General features: G+C 39.0%; 2 protein-coding genes across 2 annotated transcripts; one reads left to right on the top strand and one right to left on the bottom strand.

Moving 5' to 3' along the window:
* Positions 1-384: 384 nt before the first annotated feature.
* On the bottom strand, positions 385-15,395 carry LOC111333117 (monocarboxylate transporter 10). Its single transcript, XM_022938637.2, has 5 exons — positions 15,260-15,395; positions 4,611-4,894; positions 2,760-3,358; positions 1,647-2,016; positions 385-1,017 (listed from the first exon to the last, which is right to left on the bottom strand). The coding sequence occupies exons 2-5, from the start codon at positions 4,813-4,815 to the stop codon at positions 848-850; spliced, it is 1,344 nt and encodes a 447-aa protein (XP_022794372.2). The 5' UTR covers positions 4,816-4,894; positions 15,260-15,395; the 3' UTR covers positions 385-847.
* Positions 12,544-16,726, top strand: LOC111333085 (monocarboxylate transporter 10). Its single transcript, XM_022938604.2, has 4 exons — positions 12,544-12,849; positions 14,160-14,758; positions 15,189-15,558; positions 15,695-16,726. Exons 1-4 carry the CDS (start codon positions 12,645-12,647, stop codon positions 15,880-15,882), a joined length of 1,362 nt encoding a protein of 453 aa, XP_022794339.2. The 5' UTR covers positions 12,544-12,644; the 3' UTR covers positions 15,883-16,726.
* Positions 16,727-19,821: the final 3,095 nt, after the last annotated feature.

Below are 19,821 nucleotides of genomic sequence, written 5' to 3'. Positions count from 1 at the left end.
AAATTGGCCACCAAACGCGCCGTGAGTAGTAAGGGACGTAATTTACGGAGGCAAAGATCCGAAACTTGAAGACGAGGAAAAGACCAAGAGGGTTTATTTCGTGTCAACGAGGAAAGATTCGATGGTACTCGTAAACTAAAAACAACGATTACAAAATACAATTAAGTACAAGGCTAGACTAAAATAGAGGCAAAGGTCACGAAGCAAACTACAATGTTGATATTTGGGGGCGGAACCGTAATTCGCATAATAACAGTTGCACATAAAAATAACAACCTTCCCCACATGAAAGAGCAACTAAACTGAAGCAAATATACATAAACAATAAGAACCAAATGTACTTAATAGCAATACGTGCGGTACTTAATCAGAAGGCAAAATAACTATGGATTTGTAACGCTTGTAAGATACTATTTAATTTGTATATGCACGAGGGAAGAACAACAGTAATTTTCTTGACCTAGAATTGAGTCATGCAACATAGAAATCAATTAGAACTAAGTCTCAATAACAAAGAAAAAGACACTTACCTATCTGACCCACACAATTCAAATACTTGGTTACAAAACTACAAACGGTAACTTGACTTAAACTGAAACTTGTCTTGCTTCTTTGGGAATTTACGCCGACTGAACATTCGCCGTGACAGCATGGACTGAAGCATGCGCAGTACCATGAGTCCCAGCGGCAAGGCGGGTGCGGATCGCAAAAACTAATGAACTTAAAGGCTAAAAATAGACAATCTTAACAAGAAGTAATTTTTTTGCATCTTTGATGCCATGCCATGATATGTACTTTTATAGCTTTTGAATTAGCTGACGGGAAAGTCCTTGACTATCACGTTGGCTCATTTCTCTGCTTCCACATCGCTCATTTCTCTTGACACTTCTGGACTGACTTGAGACTTTCTCCAGTTGATGAAAGTCAATGCAAAAGGAATAACAAACGCTAGCATAAGAACTCCGCCCGTCATATAAAACGAATTAATATAATTCCCGTATTTGTCTGCAATCAAACCTGTGGAAAAAACACAAATAGAAGGAAATCTAGCACGCAGTGTCCAGATATTGCATTTCAAAACGAAGTTCGAACATGGATAGGCCCCTTTCATAAATTAACCATGTGACAGGACTTGTCAGTTATGATCTGAGACAGAGAAGAAAGAGAAACAAGAGAAGCACAAGGCTGCAAGAAAATTAATACAACCACCCGTGTTGAGCCAACTGGCGACTGACCTGAGTGCAACATTTGACAGTAACCTTAATGTTTGATGGAAAAGATGCCAAATTTTGGAATTTGTAATAAGCATAGAAACTGTTTGAAACGTAAAAATACTTCAAAATGTGACACTTAAGATGTGAGTGGCTCACAAACTGGCAAGCCTATTATTTTTTACACTTCTGTTGTAGGAAGAAGACTTGCATGCAAAAGGTCTCCAAAGGGTTACAATGCTGTGAAAAAAAATTATCGTGCCCCTTAACCTCACTTTAAGAAAGAAAGTTGTAGCTAATCACCACGTCTGTTTTCTCTGAGATCGAAGTCAAATCGATGGATAAAAAGTATCCGTATATCAAGGAGTCGTTGGTTCGGAGATAATGGGTGCCAGTTCACGTGATGAAAAGAGTAATTCTTCAGTATGTACTTACCAGCAATAGGTCCACCAGTAGCTGCTGAAAACGAATAAAGCAGACTAAGGATACAAAATGATGCCGTCGCTCTCTCTTTATCCACACAGCTAAGCAATATGTAATTTTGTGTTGTTATAAAAATTCCATCGCTTATTCCATAGGCACAGCTGAATACAACTAAGGCCCAGTATTTAGTTGCCAAAGGTAATAGGAGCACAGATACACCAGCGACAAACAGCGATGACTGATAAACAAATACTGAATTGATTTTTGGATTGTTGCAAAGTTGTCCTGTCAGAATCCGTGCCAGGGACGAGGTAAGACCAATGAAAATGAACAGTCGAGAGGCACTCTGCGCCGTGATACCAACATCTTCACAGTAGTTGACCTAGTTAAGTTTAATACATATGTTTATTATGGTGTTATGATATCACCATAGAACATACGGATAGAAAATTAAATGGTATAGATGTCATCATCATACAAACTATCAACGCAAACATCCACATTTTGAGGGGGCTGTTCAAGGGTATTGGTTGTTGTTTAATTTCGGGGACACCCTCTTACAATCCATTGCTCTTACTTGCCTGTCTCAAGCGTTAAGTTTGGACACAAGCCACAACATGATCACAGTGCTTGCATTCTTTCTGTGGCCTGCTCTCTTACCGCACCCCTTCTAGACTATTGAACGCAAGGAACCCGTTAGATAAATTTTTTACACCTGAAGGGTATCGAGATTCCATGCTATAATGATGGGGTGATCTGGGTTCAAAGATCCTAAGAGATTTCAAATTGGTTTCCTCAAAGGACTGTAAATATGACGTCTGTTATAGGTTTCTCTGATTTCCTCTTTGGTGTAGTTTGTTACTGAGTGGTCCAATTATGTTTTTTGATTTATCGTCTCAGACAGCTGGAATTCGTAATTGACCAATCTCACGATCTTTACCGGCCCGACGTTTTCAGGGTACACGGCTGCGGTTAATCGTTACTCAAATCATTGGGAAGACATCACATATGGTTCAGTCTTTCCTATTTAGGGACCTTCGAACATATCGAAGCATGTAACAAACATTCTATCCTTTTTTTCAGTGACGAAAGTCTAAGTTATACTATGAGCAGCTGTATACTAACCAAATTGATGTAAGGAATGTACATCCCAAAACATCCTACCATCAAAGAAATGGCGACGAAAGTGTAAACAGGAAACTTCCACACACTGCAGTAAAAAGAGATTCTGCCCCTAATTCCTACTTGTTGCTTCATGTTCAATGCTTCTGATTCCGCCCCCGTCGCTATTGTTGTTTCTATTACGTTTGGATTAACATTCAAACTCAAAATACAAACGAGAGCGAAGGCTGCCATCAATATTCTAAAGGTATTTCTCCATCCAAACACATCCAAAAGAACCTGAAGTAATGGGCCATTGTAAAGGACACCTACACTTGACCCCAATGCTGTTATACCAACAGCTAATGAGAATTTTTTGTTGAAATACTTTCTAACTGCCAGGTAGTTAGAGATGTAAATGAAACACGCTCCCAAACCGTACACTAGGCCATAAGTAAAGTACATCAGAGTGAGGCTATTGGTGACAGACGTCGCTGCCAAACCTGTCATGCACAGCATTCCTCCCAAGAACCACGTGATGCGATATCCAAAGTGATCACACATGTATCCAGCCGGCAAACTAGCAAACCATACCATGGCCAGGCCGATGGAACCAACCCAGGCTGTAAAAAAGACGATTTTAGAATTATTTCCTTTTAGTTTAGTTAGATAGATAGCAATTCATAACTGGCTGCCTATCTTTCAGAAAAAAAAGTAAAGAACATCTACAGTGCGAATTTGTAACAAGTTAACCAGAATATTTAACATTTTAAATATTCTTAACTCCTTTTAAGAGAAGTTATTTAAAGACTCATTTAAACATTACACTCCTTTGGCACCACTGATTCAACCGTTCAAATCTCATTAAACTGCTTAATTGCGCATAGGACTCACGCATATTCTGTTTCTCCGTCAGCGGATAGCTGAGAACTGGTCAAATGTTCAATCGTCTGCTAAGAATCAACAGGTTTTTTTTTTTCTGAAAGCGGGGATAAAAGATCAGCAAAATTTTCTGATGCTACAAAATGGGCTGAAATCAGAACAGCATCCTTAAGGTTTGCACATATATCGAGCATTTGAGAGAAGACATTTTACATTTCAGTATTCGTGACATGCCACGTATATACACCGGCCCCTATAGTTCAAAAAGTGACCATTCTGACAACGAAAACACAAGATTTATCAACTGTATGCTGGAATAATCAATACCCTTATTTCATTCATTTTAGAGAAAAGAAAAGGGAAAGACTCCAACTCTGATTCTCGCTCGGCTTCCAAGTAAACTCGAAAGCATTTGCTTACATAGTCATCAGCAGTATAAGTGGGCATGCTGGCCAACTGACCTTGAAATATTTTTCCGTTACAATCTCATAAATGAAGAACAACGTGAATAATGTTTCCAACTCAGTAAGCCAAAGTAAGAACTTTCGTGTGGGTCCAAAGCAAGGTCAGTAAACAAACTTAGTACGTCCACTGATGGAACTTAGACATGGCTATCACATCAGGAAGCTCATCGCCGTAGCTTAGCTCAAGTAACTTCGGACTTTAAAACTAAATTCTAAATATAAACAAATGGCTAAATCATACTTAATTAACTAGTTAAATTTATGCTTAAAATAAGAATTATTGTTGTAAACGGTCCCCAAGTTCTCGCTAGATACCAAATCAAAATAGATGTTCTTCTACTTCGTTATCAAAACCAGTGTTCCAATTGGTTAAGCATTATTTTGGATTGCCATATAAACATTTATCGTCTTCAGGGCATTTTTTTCTAATTCACTGCTTATATCCGAACCGAGCAGCGAATAGTTCACAGTTTCTTCACAAACTTTCACTCTTTAGTGAAATACAAAAACAGATTTATCACCAGCTTACCTATCCTCTCTCTTGAGGCATTAAAGTGCTTCATCAACTCCGGGAACAAAACTCCAAAGCTGAGAGCAAAGCCCAGATTGATTCCATTGCACACTGCCGCCGAAAAACACACTACCCATGACCACGAACTATCTTGGAACCTTCTGTCACTAAAGAAGTGCTTCAACTTTTTGAAAGCGCCGTCGCTGTCTTTGCTGTTAACCATTTTAGTTGGAGTTAACCCAAGTCGCCTTAAACTCCCAGACCTTGCTTTTAACTTTAGTCAGGTGAAAGAATGGCGTGACCTGCAAAAAAAATAGCCAAATCACGTTTTTCAAACCATCACTGCGCCCTGAGGAGCAAAGCTGTTGAACCAAATCGACTCACGCTTTTTAGAAGCTCGTGTAGGTGACAGCTTTAGGTTTATGGGCCACTGTTTACAAGTAGTTGTTTGTAATACTCAACTAAGGAGCTTTTCCGATCTCCTTTATGTTGTTTACCATGAGAAAATTCCTGTGTCAGGGTTGTAAAAGGAACAAAATACCGTGAATTTCGGATAATTAAGACTAATCATATTCGTCAAAAATTCCCAGTCACCATAATCTCTCTTATGCCAAATGGGAGAGAACCGATTGTTTGCGAATCCAAGAATTTGCAGGCTTGGCGCCCATTAGTCTTTGGACAAAATTTTGAAAACTCCAAAGCTGACAGCAAAGTCGAGCTAATCCCATTACACACTGACGTTTTGTAACAGCCGACCTAGACCACAAGCCATCTTGAATCGAAACCATTTTCCAGTCGAGTAGTGCCTCAGCCTTTTACTTGAGCTTTTGTAAAACGCTGGAGTCTAAAAATGCAAGCCGTTATTTTTTCTCTTTTGATCGCCAAATTTGCATTGTTTTCATTCCTCTTGGGGCTTCGCCAGCACACTCGTTATCAAGACCTCGCATGTAAGATTTAGCTCTTATTAACCGAGCGGGAGGTCTGTATGGGAGAATCTTGACCAAGGTCGCTAGTACAAACCGAACGCAGTGAGGTCTGTACCAGCGACCCAGGTCGAGATTCTCCCATACAGACCGACCTAGCTCGGTTAATAAGATGTTTATTATATGGCTGTATCTTATATGCCAATTTTTTATATTGTTTGTACCTTTTTTTCTAGACCGGTCTAGATGGGAAAATCTAGACCGCTTTCAATATTGATTTCAGCCAATCAAATTCGTGAATTTGGTAGTTCCCAGTCCTTGTCAGACACAGCCATATAATAAAGCTATTTATTACACAACAAATCCCATGCAAGCTCGAGTTAACGTTTCCATAGTTTCTAGTTAAAACTGTTTTCGCTTTCTTCTCTGTTGTGACTCGCCAGTGATGTTTAAATTAGAACTTACTGATCTGACTGATTAAAAATTGGTACGCACTACGTAAGTGTGTCTAGTGCAAATTGAAATGAATATATTATTGGATCATCATCATCATCATCTTTATTTGTCCTATTTTAACAACACAAGTATTTACTTCAGCGATAGCAGCTAAAACGCGAGGAGACCCAAGAAGCCACTGGGCTTATGTGAGGGCCACCTCACTTACAATAACAAATCAAGTAAAGAAAAAGCGCTGCGAATGTACGGCTTGGCAATTTAGTGATTATTAAGTAAGGACTCTTCCATTTTCGTCTTAAAGCTAAGAAAGTTGGACGAACGAGTGGTTGCCGGATAGGGACAGAGTTCCAAATTTTAGGACCTTAGTAGAGAATTGTAAATTGCTTGAGATTTGTAGGACACAAATGCGTTCGATATAACATAAGCATGATGTGATTTTATCTCGAGGTCCGTCATAGTTAAGTATTTAGGTGTGCCTTTGCATGGAGCAAGGAGCGTTGTGTATTTATTTTTTTAGTATTTAGAAACTTCGCCAGATTTGGCGGGAGAGATCTCACAGAACTAATGTTCCAGTAACAAGACTCCTAAACAACCCACCCATCCCACCCCAGGGGAGGACATCCATCACCCAATAATCTCGTGTGTGGGAAATTAATGTCTCCTACCTCAACCCTGCAGGAGACGGGATCTCCATTTATTCGTCCCTATCAGAGAAGACCAGAATATTTAAACATTTCTTCATGTTATAGATAGGTAGCAAATTCTTCTCAATTATTTTAAGACCCTGAGTGTTGGTCCGGCCGGGGCTCACAACAGTCCAGCGCTGTATCCATTAAGCCAATCAAATGAGGTCAGATCAAATAGCACCAAGGTTATAGGCAAGGTCAGTTTCTCTCCCGGTCTTTCTCACCTTCATTCCCATCGTGGTAACATCCGAACACAGATTTTCGTACTGTAGAAGAATTTTCCCGCCCCCTCCCCATGCTCCGGCCTTCTCTTCGGGCTTTCGTTGCCTTTTTATACGTATTTGACTCTTTGCCAATATTTAACCCCACCTTTGCTTAAGTTAAGAGATTACGTGATGTTTATTGTATCAATGTTCTTGATGTCGGGTGAAACAAAAGCGTCACTATTGTGGCCAATTTATCCCACATTAGCAGCAATTATTTTATCTCCTGTCAATCTCGTCAGTAAACTAGTGCGAAGTCCCGCATAGCTTCGGTCCCGTTTCAGTTGAGACACGCAGGTATCGTGATAAAGAGTTATTTTTATAACAAAACATAAAATTTTCGATTTCAAACGTATTGACTTGGAAAATATCTAAAATTCCTAGTTTGGAGAATAAAGGAGCGGAATGGGCTCAGATAGTCTGAGTTGGTGATAGCCTGCACAGCTCGCTTTGACAAATAATTAACAACTATTCACAGAAGTGGAGGTGGTTAGTGGTGGATATTTACCGAGCCGCGAAGCGGCGAGGTAAATATTCACCGCTAACCACCGACACTGAGGCGAATAGTTGTTTAAAGTGCACCTACACCCAAAAAATTTTTTTCGCTTAACGAAGTAAGCTTAATTTTTTGAGTATTTCTGCGCAAAAATTTTTTTATTTGCTCAAATCTTCAATTTTCTATGCCCAGTCAAAATACGGAAAATCGGCCGCCATCTTGCCCCACGACCGAGTTTAAAGAGGAATGGCTCTAGTGGGTAATGTGACGTCAAATCGAGAACACGAAAGTCTGCTTTTCACACATTTTCACTTGTTTGGGAAGGTTGTAGTCGATAATTGTCCGAAAATATGCCGACTAAGTGTGTTGTAGAAGGATGTAGCAACGTGCGAAATTTGCAAGAAGGTATCGCGCTCCATACAATCTTCATACAACACACCTAGTCGGCATATTTCGGACGATATCGACGACAATCTTCCCAAACAAGTGAAAATGTGTGAGATGCAGACTTTCGTGTTCTCGATTTGACGTCACATTACCCGCTAGAGCCATTCTTCTTTAAACTCGGTCGTGGGGCAAGATGGCGGCCGATTTTCCGTATTTTGACTGGGCATAGAAAATTGAAGATTTGAGCAAATAAAAAAATTTTTGCGCAGAAATACTCAAAAAAATAAGCTTACTTCGTTAACCGAAAAATTTTTTTTGAGTGTAGGTGCACTTTAAGTATATACTAAAACAGTGAGATAATATACACCACCAAGAATTGATTTTAATTCATACATTCCAGCAACGATTCCAACATTTTCCCGCGCGTAACGATCCAACGCGGCTCGGATCGCGGTAAGTGATTTTTTGTTGTAAAACCTGCCGTCTCGTTTTTTCGCTGACATAAAATTTCTGAAGACATTTGTTTAGCTCTGGTGGCGACATTTCTTCAAATGGTGTTGCAAACTCTTTCTGTATTTGAAACCATTCTGTAAAAAATACCATTTAACTTTGATTTTCAAGTGAACAAGTGAGGTTACGCAAGATTAATTTGCATTTGTAAACAAAACCTTTTTCATTGGTTTTTATCGATAAACTCCCGGTTACCATTACTTTTAAACACGGCCAAACCAAATTTAGTCGCTTTCTGTGTTTTCAGGACTGCTTCGTCGTCATTTGAGTGATTTCTTCGCTTGTCACGGATGCAAACCGGCACGCCATTTTTTCCCGAGTTGCTCGGAGGTAAATAGCAAAGGATATTCGGAGTTTGACTAGCCAATCAGAGCGTGCCTTCAACGCTATCCACTTTTTTAGTATATACTAATAAATTTTATTACACGACTCGGGCAGTCAGAGGGCCAATAAAAAAAATCAACCAATCAAAATGCTCTATTTCCGGTCAATATTCTCTCAGTGTTGGACCGGGCACTGTCCCGAATGGTCCCCAGTGATACCGCACTTGTGTCCCTTTGAACTTCAGTCATATAATAAATCTCTTATTAACCAAGCTTGCTCGGGACCGTACTGGAAGAATATTGGCCCTCGGTCTTTTTTGTACGGACCGAGCTGCGCTCGGTCCGTACTGTCAAGACCTCGTGCCGATATTCTCCCAGTACGGCCCTCGCGCTTGGTTAAAAAGATATATCTATTTAAGTTAGATACGTATGTGCAAGACCAGGCGGAGATATAAGGATAAATTAAGGTGTAGTACAAAGTGAGTTTGGTTGTAGAGGATAGGAAAAAGCGCGACCTAAATATAATACCTACTGATTTAGCAATTTTTTTATATACATAACTGATATGGTGTTCCAGGTGAGATGATCGTCAATACAGACCCAAAGGAATTTAGTTATATTAGATCGTTGTAGCCGGGGAGTTTACCTCCAAAGGAGAGAGAAATGCTGGAGTTGAATTTCTTCTGTCTGGGTTTAAAAATGACGTAATTTGTTTCCTTTATATCAACTGAAAGCTTATTACATTTTAACCAAACATGAATATTTTGAATTGGAGTTCATCATTAAGTACGGATTCTAAGCAATTTGGGTTTGAGTGAGAATAAAAGATACTGGTGTCATCAGCGAAGAGCATGGGTTCTGTTAATTCAGAGGCATTAGAGAGCAGAGCTGAGGGACACCACACATGATGATTTTCTTTGAAGAGCAAGCTTGATTGAATTGGACAAATTGCTGGCGGCAAGAAAAGTAGCTTTTAAACCACTGCAGAGCCACGTCACGATACCATAGTGCTCCAATTTGGCAAACAAGATTTGATGGTCTAGAGTGTCGAATGTCTTGGAAAGATCTAGGAAAACAACCACCGTTGTTTCGTGTTGCTCGATTGTAGAAGTAATTTTATTTACCAAATGAATTAGCGCGTGCGATTTCGAGTGATTTTTCCGAAATCCGAACTGACAGCGGTAAAGTATTTCGTGTTTTTCGGCAAATGATTCTACTCAGAACTTTTTCGAAAAATTTGGAAAAATTAGGCAACAAAGAAATAGCTATGTAGTTTGCAAAAAGCTAGGATCCCCTGCTTTGAAGATGGAATAATTATAGCGATTTTAAGTTTCTCCGGGAAAATACCTTTTAGGAGAAATAAATTGATATTATCTGCCAAAGGAGCAGAAATAAGGTGAAATGAAAATTAAATGACATGTATTGGGATAGATACTGGCATAGCCAGGAGCTTTCTTTGAAGCGAAAATGCCACAAATGCTTTCCAGTTCACTAGTTGTTAATGGAGGGATGGTTATTATCACCGAGGTAAGAACGAAAAGAGGGATTAGTTAGTTAAATTAAAAGAAGTATCATCCAAGTGATTCAAAGGGAGGAAAGATTGAAGGGATCTCTCATCAGCCATCATAGAAGCAGCAGATTAAATTACAAATTAAGTTACAAAATTCAAAACTCAGAGTACTTGCCGTTGAAGGTAGCCTATCTTGCCGGGAAAATCTTTCAAGGTCGTCAAGGGCTTTGAGCTTGACAGGGCGGGAGTCTTCGGTTCGCCGTAAATAGATGTTGAAGTTCTTGCACCAACAAAACCTGAAGCCATTACGAGTTTGAAATTTTTCCGTATCCGCCAGGAGTTGTTGGACCAGCGGAGTTAGATGATCAAAAAGCTTAACGTTTTCTAGTTTGCAATCGACAGGTAAACCAATCGAAGAAGTTGTAACCTTGCATGCATCTTTCCGTACATTCCTGACCTTCTCTGTAGCAATCACCTTCTTGTGAACTTGCAAACGACTGGTCTCGGACCAGTAGTGGGGTTTACTGGTGGGAATACGATAAGGAATATCGACATCTTGAATAGAAATTTCAACTCCTGCAGCTTGAAAGAGGCTAAAACATAGTATAGTTGTGTCGGAGGTTGACTCACTTGCCATTATTTCAGGGAGACCGACGATCTTTACGTTGTACTGATAGCTGTAGCGCTGAATCAGCTCGATGGATTTCCCAGTCTCTTCCACTCGTTTAAATAGGATATTCAGGCGTGACCAGAGCTGCTGTAAACTTTTATCGGCTTCCTGGCGAAGGTCATCGTAAGACTTGCCATAAAATTGCAGAGTGTCTCAAAGTCTCGTCCAATGATGTCGCCGGTCGACTCACTTCGCCGTCATTGCTGGAGACATTGGCATCGTTGACGCTAAGTTTGAGCGAATTCTGAAAGTCTTCAAAATGTCTCTTTGGGGAAGCAATTTCGGATTTGAGGCTGTCATTTTCTATTTTAAGCGAATTAACAGACGGATGAGGCATAGTTAGAGTGAAAAAATTGCATTAACGCGGAGCGATCAAATATTCGTCCCCAAACCACGCTCGGACCTTAAGATATGCAGGTGTACAGTACTTTCAGTCTATTTGGAGAGTATGCTGAATAGATATCAGTGGGTGGATAGATGTATCAAAGCGCAGTAGTTTTCTAGGAGTCTTTCGGATAAACTATGTAACAATTAGACTGAGTTCCGAGTTTTCTTTGCAAATTGATACACGTGAGAGTTTCTCAACTAATCAGATTATGACTACCGAAGTAAAAAGTTCAGCAAACATTTAAGCAATAGTAAATACAATTTTAATACAAAACGTTTTTTTGGAAAAATGGGAATTTGCTGAAAACGCACGAGTATTTTTAGACACCACTGTTACCATAAGTCACGCAACGGCACTCACTTTCATGCAATTATCAACTTTATAAGTAATCTCTGGCGAGGTTAAGGCATGCGCAGTTAACTATTTTTGTTCTTTTTTCCTATCCGGGATATGTACGCCTTGTATTAAGTCACCTAAAATTGTGGAATGAAGTCATCGCCCTTTGAGGTTGTCATGCCTCGACATCTGAGTTACAGCGTCTCTATAATAGTGTTGTGAATTATTTGGTTATTTCTTTGTGATTACGTAACCTGTTTATATTTAGCATGTAATAAAAATTGAGATTTAAAGTGCGAGATTATTTTCTGATTTATAGAAATCTCTGCTACCAAGTCTCATGCAATATAATGCACTCACTTTCAGGCAATTTTCGATATTGCATGTAACTGTTGGCGAGCTCGTTGAGTCCGTTAAAGCCTACACTTTGACGCGCAGTTGCACGAGAGAACCTCATCGGTTGAGATCGTTCATTGATTTGAACCTTGAATGAACTCATTTTTCAACATCGGAGACAAATGAATTAGCTTATCAAGCACAGGATTAAATTGTGCTGAAGAGTTCTCAAAATGTGTCTATGAGGCCAAGAGGGGACTATCATGCAGGCTCATTGTTCCTCCAATGTTCGGTTCTCTCTCGTTGGGCTTACAACTAAAAGAAATTAAATGTTTGCAAGGTTAAACGCAACCAGTTAATAGCAATTTCTGAAGAATATAATAGTCATAATTGAGCCACATTTTTCACATTAACGAAATATGTTTCCTTTCTTTTAACACGTACTCATGTTAAACATAAAACGAGAAAACTCCTCGATGAAGTTATGTTTTGCACATCTCCTCGAACATTAAGAACCATAAACCCAGAAGTTCTATATTGATGTATACGGGCTTGTAGAAAATATAAAAAAAGAGATTGGATTTGATCCATCGACTGCATTTTGCCCTCGGCGTGCGGGATGATTGTGTGAACTACGTAATGAGGCTTTATTTGCATACAGAAGCGCAGCATGCATGTAATTCCGACTCCGACGAGTTTTTCGACCGGTTGAAATAAAATCAATATGCGTGAGTTCTGTTAGAGCGACCTGGGTGAATTCCAACTTCAATGCATAACAGAGAAGACAGCAAAAACGCTTTCAAAAAGCTGAAGCGGTTCTTTGGTGGTACAAAGTTCCAAGATAGCTTGTGGTCGTGGGTCGTATGTTTTTCGGCGGCTATGTGTAATGGAATTAATCTGGGCTTTACGCTCAGCTTTGGCGTTTTGTTCCCGGAGTTGATGAGGCACTTTAATGCCACAAGAGGGAAAACAGGTACGCTGATCAGAAACCTGTTTTAATAATAAAAAAGTCATGAGTTAAAGATTGATTTTGCTGTTCGGCTCTGATGAGTGACTCTGTCCAATTTCCCCTTCTTTAGTGTACAGATAAATAGGAAGCCTCTGCTGATTACGTAACTTAATAAAACAGATGGCAGTGGTGTAAGCTGTGGATTGAAATAGGTCTGTTTGGGAACTTAAATTTCGTTATCTAAAAATGAAGTCTGCGTTGGATATGAACAAGTTGTATGAATAAACTACGAAGCAGATTTTTGAAAACTCAGTGAACCCTGATTGGTAATCACAGCGTCGTAATCGAATGAATTCGATTTTCGATGAGATATGAACAGTCACTTAGCGCCGCTTATGGTATGATACTTCATTAACTGAATAATAAAGTCACTTCCTTGTAGTTAACGATGTTAACTTGTAACCTGTTTTGATTTTGAAGTTACTATCGCTGTTTAAACACGATTTCTTACGTTAATGGCTCATAATCTCGATGAGTTCCAGGAGGCATGATGCGAAGATATTCAATTGTTAATCATTTAAATTTATGAGATGCAAGCGGGCGCTAGAAGATTCTTCCACAATCTTGTACCGCTTCGGCCGTTTGAAATAGATAACATGCTTTTGTTTTGATAGTTTTACTTTAATTTAATTTAACATAACTCATATAGCGCTAACTCCACTAACGGACCAAAGCGCTTTATAATTCATAATATTAAAATAATTAAAAAGATCCCCACTAGTAATAAAATATGAATAAATTAAAAACCTATTTGCAGACTTATTTATAAAAATATCACAGTAAATCCTATTCCCAATTTATCAAAAAGTTAAACATTATATGCTATTTTAAAAAGATCGGTCTTTAAGTGTTTCTTGAATAAATTAATTGTATCTAAACTAATAAGATCTAATGGTAGTTCGTTCCAGAGTTTAGGTGCAGCAACGGAAAAGGCCCTCTCTCCGTATGTTTTAAGTCTTGACTTCGGAACAGCCAGAAATTTTTGATCAGTAGAACATAGCGTACGTGAACATGTACGATAGCTAAGTAATTCCGTGATATATAATGGTGCCATACCATTTAGGGCCTTATAAACTAACAATAAAACTTTAAAAAGAATCCGAAAGTGAAAAGGTAACCAATGCAGTTGAAGCAATACAGGGGTGATATGATCAAATTTGTTGATAGGATCTGAAAAGGAAGCCTAATGAATTGAGATGTCCATAATCATATTTTTTCCCCTGACCACTACATTGAAAGGAGCTAAATCAATTTGAAATTCGTCTCTTTCACAGCTTGGGTTGGTTCAATCGGCCTAGCTATGGTTTGGTTTGCAAGTTTGCCGGCTGGATACCTGTGCGATCACTTTGGCTGTCGCATCACGTGTTTATTAGGAGGATTGCTCTGCGTGATAGGTCTGCTAGCAACTTCCTTTGCCAATAGCCTCACAGTGATGTACTTTACCTACGGTTTGGTGTACGGCTTGGGGGCCTGCTTCATTTATAACTCTAACTTTTTGGTTGTTGGAAAATATTTCAATAAAAAACTCCCTTTAGCTGTTGGTATAACAGCACTGGGGTCAAGTGTAGGTGTCCTTTACACAGGCCCGTTGCTTCAGGCTCTTTTGGACGCGTTTGGATGGAGAAACTCCTTTAGAATTATGACGGCAACCTTCGTTCTTGTTTGCATTTTGAGTTTTAATTTCAATCCAAACGTAATAGAAACAACGATGGTGATGAAGGTAAAATCAGGAACATTGGACATCGAGGAAGAAGTTGGAATTAAGGGCAGAATCTCTTTTTACTGCAGCGTGTGGACGTTTCCTGTTTACAGTTTTGTCGTCATTTCTTTGATGGTGGGATCTTTTGGAATGTATATTCCATACATCAATCTAGTTAGTATACAGCTGTTTATAGTATAGCTAATACCAATAATTTCAATATTTTCGCCTGCTAATACGTTTGCTGAGAAAACGATGAGAACATATTTGTTATATAAGTCGCATGAGCGGAGGTCCCTCGTTAAGAAAACTGTACTATACTGCATGGTCTTGAGAATGGTTTGAGTCTAGCAACGATAGACCATGGCTGTGCCCAAGCACAGGAACTGGCCCGGAAAGTGAGATTAGTCAATCAATTTAAAATTCTTAAAAGTACGGCTGGTTGGGATGCTTTGAATAAAGATAACTGCTCAAAACACGACAGAACTACCAAAAGTTTAGATGTTTACGATAATGATATGACCAACTCCTGCGTTGCCTCATTTTCTTTCCATGTTCTCCATTAAGAATTTTATAATAGGGTATTTGTATTAATTTTAACCAGGTCAAGTACTGTGAAGATCTTGGGATCACGGCGCAGAGCGCCTCTCGACTGTTCATCTTCATTGGCCTTACCTCATCACTTGCTCGGATAACTTCAGGAAAACTGTGCAGCTATCCAAAGATGAACCCGATATTTGTTTATCAGTCATCTCTGTTTATCGCTGGTGTATCTGTACTCCTCTTACCTTTGGCAACCAAATACTGGGCCTTAGTTGTATTCAGCTGCGCCTATGGAATAAGCGATGGAATTTTCATAACCACACAATGTTACATCTTGCTTAGCTGTGTGGATAAAGAAAGAGCGACGGCTTCATTTTGTATCCTCAACTTGCTTTATTCATTTTCAGCGGCTACTGGTGGACCTATTGCTGGTAAGAAAATCCCTACATAATTGACAAGTTCTGTCACATGGTTACTGAAGGAGCCTATCCTTTTCGAGCTTTGTTTTAAAATGCGTTATCAGGACACTGCACTCTAGATTTCTTCTGTCTGTGTTGTTTTCCTCAGGTTTGATGGCGGACCAAAGTGGGAACTATACCAATTCGTTTTATATGACAGGTGGAGTTCTGATGTCAGCATTTGTTATTCCTTTCGCACTGATTTTCATCAACTGTAGAAAGTCTCAAGTCAGTCCAATGGTGCCAAGAGAAATGAGTGATGTGGAACCAACCATCACTGATCCAGCACCAAAGTGACTGAGAAGGACTTCACTGTTAGCTAATTTAATAGCTACAAAAAATGCACATCATGGCATCAAAGATGTTAATGTACTGCTAACAGTAAAGAGTATGATGTTATTTTTTCTAAAATCAAACGAAACCGTAAGGCTTCTTTTGCCTGCAAGAACTATGGAACAAAATGATCAGTTCAAACAATACACGAGAGCATTTGTCCTAAACCTCTAAAATAATTTCGAGCTTTTTAGACATCGTTACTATCAGTCACGCAGTCCACATTTTCAGTATCACAAGTTCGCGCTGGAGAGCGTTGCCTAACAAAAGTGGGAAAATACTTTAATCAATTTACAGCAAATAAATATATATACATACAAACATATAGTTAAATAGCTGTTGGAAGACCTAGCAACAGGAATGAACTTCCCTAATGATAAAGGCCACCAGAAACTATATACATGAAAACAAGAACATAAATAAAGTATATACATAATGACAGGCAGTATCGTAAAACGAGTATAGTAAAATGCTACATGTTAAAACTTAGTGCTAACTAAAATTAAATAACAATTACATTAAATCACAGCTATCAATAGCCAAACAATAGAGTCTTAGGTCATTTTGAGCATAGAAAGTGATTCCCTTCTCCTAATAGATATATAGGTAAATTGTTCCAAAGACGAGCAACTCTGGGAAAAAAAGACGACCTAAATAATTCTGTTCTTGCATAGTTAGTTTTAAAAGTTAGTACAGTGTTCCTTAAATTATGGGGTTCATGCTCAGAATCATAAAACTGCAGATACTTAGAGATGTCGAGGTCATAATAACTATGCAGACATTTGAATAAAAAAATGAAGTCTAAATAGATACGTCTAGAGGATAGTGGCAGCAAACCAGTCTTATTCAAACATTCTTTGTAAGAAATCCTATTCCCGACCATGAGCTTAGTCGCCCGACGTTGTACAGCCTCTACCATGCATATCGCTTAAATAAGCTTGACGAGGAGACCACACTTGAGAGGCGTGATCAAGATGTGGTCTAACGAGGTAAACACACAGCTTTTTAATAACATCAGCAATGGCACACGACCCACAAGATCTTCTTATTAGACGCAAAACCTTATTAGCTGTGCTGATTTTGTTAATAATATGATCATGCCAGGAAAATTTATTGTTAACAAGAATTCCTAGATCCTTTTCACACCGTGTCTTCGCAATGACATTGTTACCAAGTTGATAAGATGAATTCGTAGGCTTTTTTTTTCTTTTTGGAGATGCATTTAGAAGCATTAAAGGACATACCCCAGAGGTCGCTCCAGTCTTCAATTGAATAGAGGTCTCTTTGAAGAGCGTCCTGATCATCTAAACTCAGTAATCCTCTAAAGCATTTTGCATCGTCTGCATAAAGGTGGATATTTGTATCAGCATCGATGTTAACAGCAATATTATTAATAAATATAAGGAAAGGAAGAGGACCGATAATTGAACCCTGATGGACACCAGATGGAACATATCTCCAGTCAGAAGCATGGCCTTCGATGACAGTTCTGCGACGCCTATTGGTCAAATAACTTCTAAACCAAGCAAGGAGTTGACCCCTTACAACAACCATCTCCAGCTCGTAAAGCAATTTCTCATGAGGAACTTTATCGAATGCTTTAGCCATGTCGAGGTATATGACATCTGTCTATATGCCAGCATCAAGGGATTTTGCAGTAGAGTACACAAATTGAACTGAGCTGTGTGACGCATGATCGGTGCTGCCTAAATCCATGCTGATTAATGTTAAAAAAATCCAAGACATGATGATACAATCTTGTGTGGACATGTCTCTCAAGGACTTTAGATAGTATAGGTAGTAAAGCAATTCCACGATAGTTGGAGCCGATATCTCTTTGATCAGCTTTTGAAAACAGGCGTAAGATTGCAATCTTTCCACTTACTTGAGAAAGACCCTTCAGATAGGGATTTGTTAAATATACAGGTGATAGAACTACTGATTTCTGGAGCCAGTTCCTTTAAGAGCCGTGAGGGGATACCATCAGGACCAGGACTTTTAGAAGGGTTAAGAGACTGAAGAGTTGTTAAGATCTCAAATTCAGACAGGGTAATATTGGATAGGCACTCACTGACAGGAAATATTGCATGACATCCAGCTGGGGGTGGCTGGTCATTCTTGAGATTGAATACTGAATAGAAATAGTCATTGAATAAACTGGCTTTATCAATAGGATTAGTAGCAGGAACAGGATCAGTCATGTCTCTCTTAATGGTAGAAGGAAGCTTGTGGGCCTGCCTTGGTTTTACAGCGGTAAAAATTCCAAAATTTGTTGGGATCAGTTGCAACATTATTAGCCAACTCTTTTATGTAGGCATTGTACTTAGTGCGAATAAGTTTCTTTACATCCCTTCTCAACGAATTGAATTTATTAATATTAATGTGTAATTGATCTTTTGTTCATTTCTTACGTCCGAAAAAAACTCAACTTTTTTTTCGGATGTAAGATAGAAAGCACGCGCAGTTAATTGTTGATGTTCTGATTTTATTATCCGCGATATCTAGGCCTTTGATGACGTCAAATACGAGTATCCATCTGGATGGAGAGGAAGAACTTTCTTTAAAGGTTTGAAACCTCGACAGGAACTTGTAGCTAAGTAAACCTGCACACGTCATATTATGTGTGCACGGACTTGCACCATAGTAATTCCCTAGGAATTAGGTAGGACTTGCGCCCGCAGTTTGTTATAATACACTTTGGTTCCGCGTCGGGAAACATCATACTATATGTTTGTGATGAATTAAAGAAATAAATTTATTTAAATAAAAGAATATTTAACTAAAGCGATTCTTCTCGAGGCTGATAATGTTTGTAAGGATCAGGTTAAATCAGTTGAATCAGCTTTATGTGACGATTCTACCATTTGCTTACCAAGTAGCTAAGCGTTTTAACCCCAGGTCAAAAACCTATCTTCTATTGTGTATTATGCAATTCAATTTATTCTAAGGCTACAAGTACTTCCTAATCCATCAAATATTGCGTAAGGTGATTCCTCAGTAATGCACAATACATTCTGTGCGGTGCGAACAAGCGCGCCAGCATTCCGATAGCTACTTTTTTCCCGGTTTTTTTTTTTTTTTCAATCAATGAAGAAGCTAAACAAATACTGGTACGGCTTTTACATAAGCTTGGTGACCTTGTTTTATTTCATAATTGTGATGAAATTGATCGAGAAACGTTTTAAGTCGATGTCGTTTATTTAAAATTATGTCGTTTATCTTTTTTTAATAATCGATCGCTTTCGATCGATTAAAACAAATTAAAGGTGAACTCTCTTTGAGAAACTTGCATTTGGATCTCGACTTTTATGCGAGAGTTTTCCAGACTTTTTTGTAAGAAGCTTAAGCCCGGCACACCAGGACCAGGTTGTTCGAAGTTTGGATAAAGATATCCACTGGATCAATCCCTATCCGGAGGATAGCGAAGTAGGTTTTACAGTCCCTTATCCGCTGGATACTGATTTATCCTTCAGGTAGCGTCATCCATCCTTCATACAACTGAGCCCAGGGGGTCGTTTCTCGAAAGTCCCGGTAACTTAACGGGCCCGTAAAGCTGTTCTGTTTTCATTCAAGAAAATAAAAATATTAGCTAAAAAAACAAAAGGGACTGGTTTGGGTGCCAGAACCTGCTTTACTATCCTTTAAATTTTGACTTTAAAACATGGCTTCGCGCCCGTTTAGTTACCAGGACTTTTGAGGAACGGGTCCCAGGTCTCTAAAGTCTGGAGTCTTAGCCTAGAAACGTATAACTACGATAGTATCAGTAAAATTAATAGATGTCTGTTTCCCTTCTATATAACTTCCCCTATGTAGAAGCCAAAGCGGATGAACTTAAACCGAGCTGAACTGCCCTAAATCAGACCAGAAAAGTCACACAAGGCAAAGGAACACTGAACCACTGGC

This window comes from Stylophora pistillata, chromosome 6 (assembly GCF_964205215.1).
Source record: "Stylophora pistillata chromosome 6, jaStyPist1.2, whole genome shotgun sequence".
Lineage (NCBI taxonomy): Eukaryota > Metazoa > Cnidaria > Anthozoa > Scleractinia > Pocilloporidae > Stylophora > Stylophora pistillata.
The sequence above is the reverse complement of the archived record's forward strand: the minus strand, read 5'-3'. Positions and strand labels throughout refer to the sequence as shown.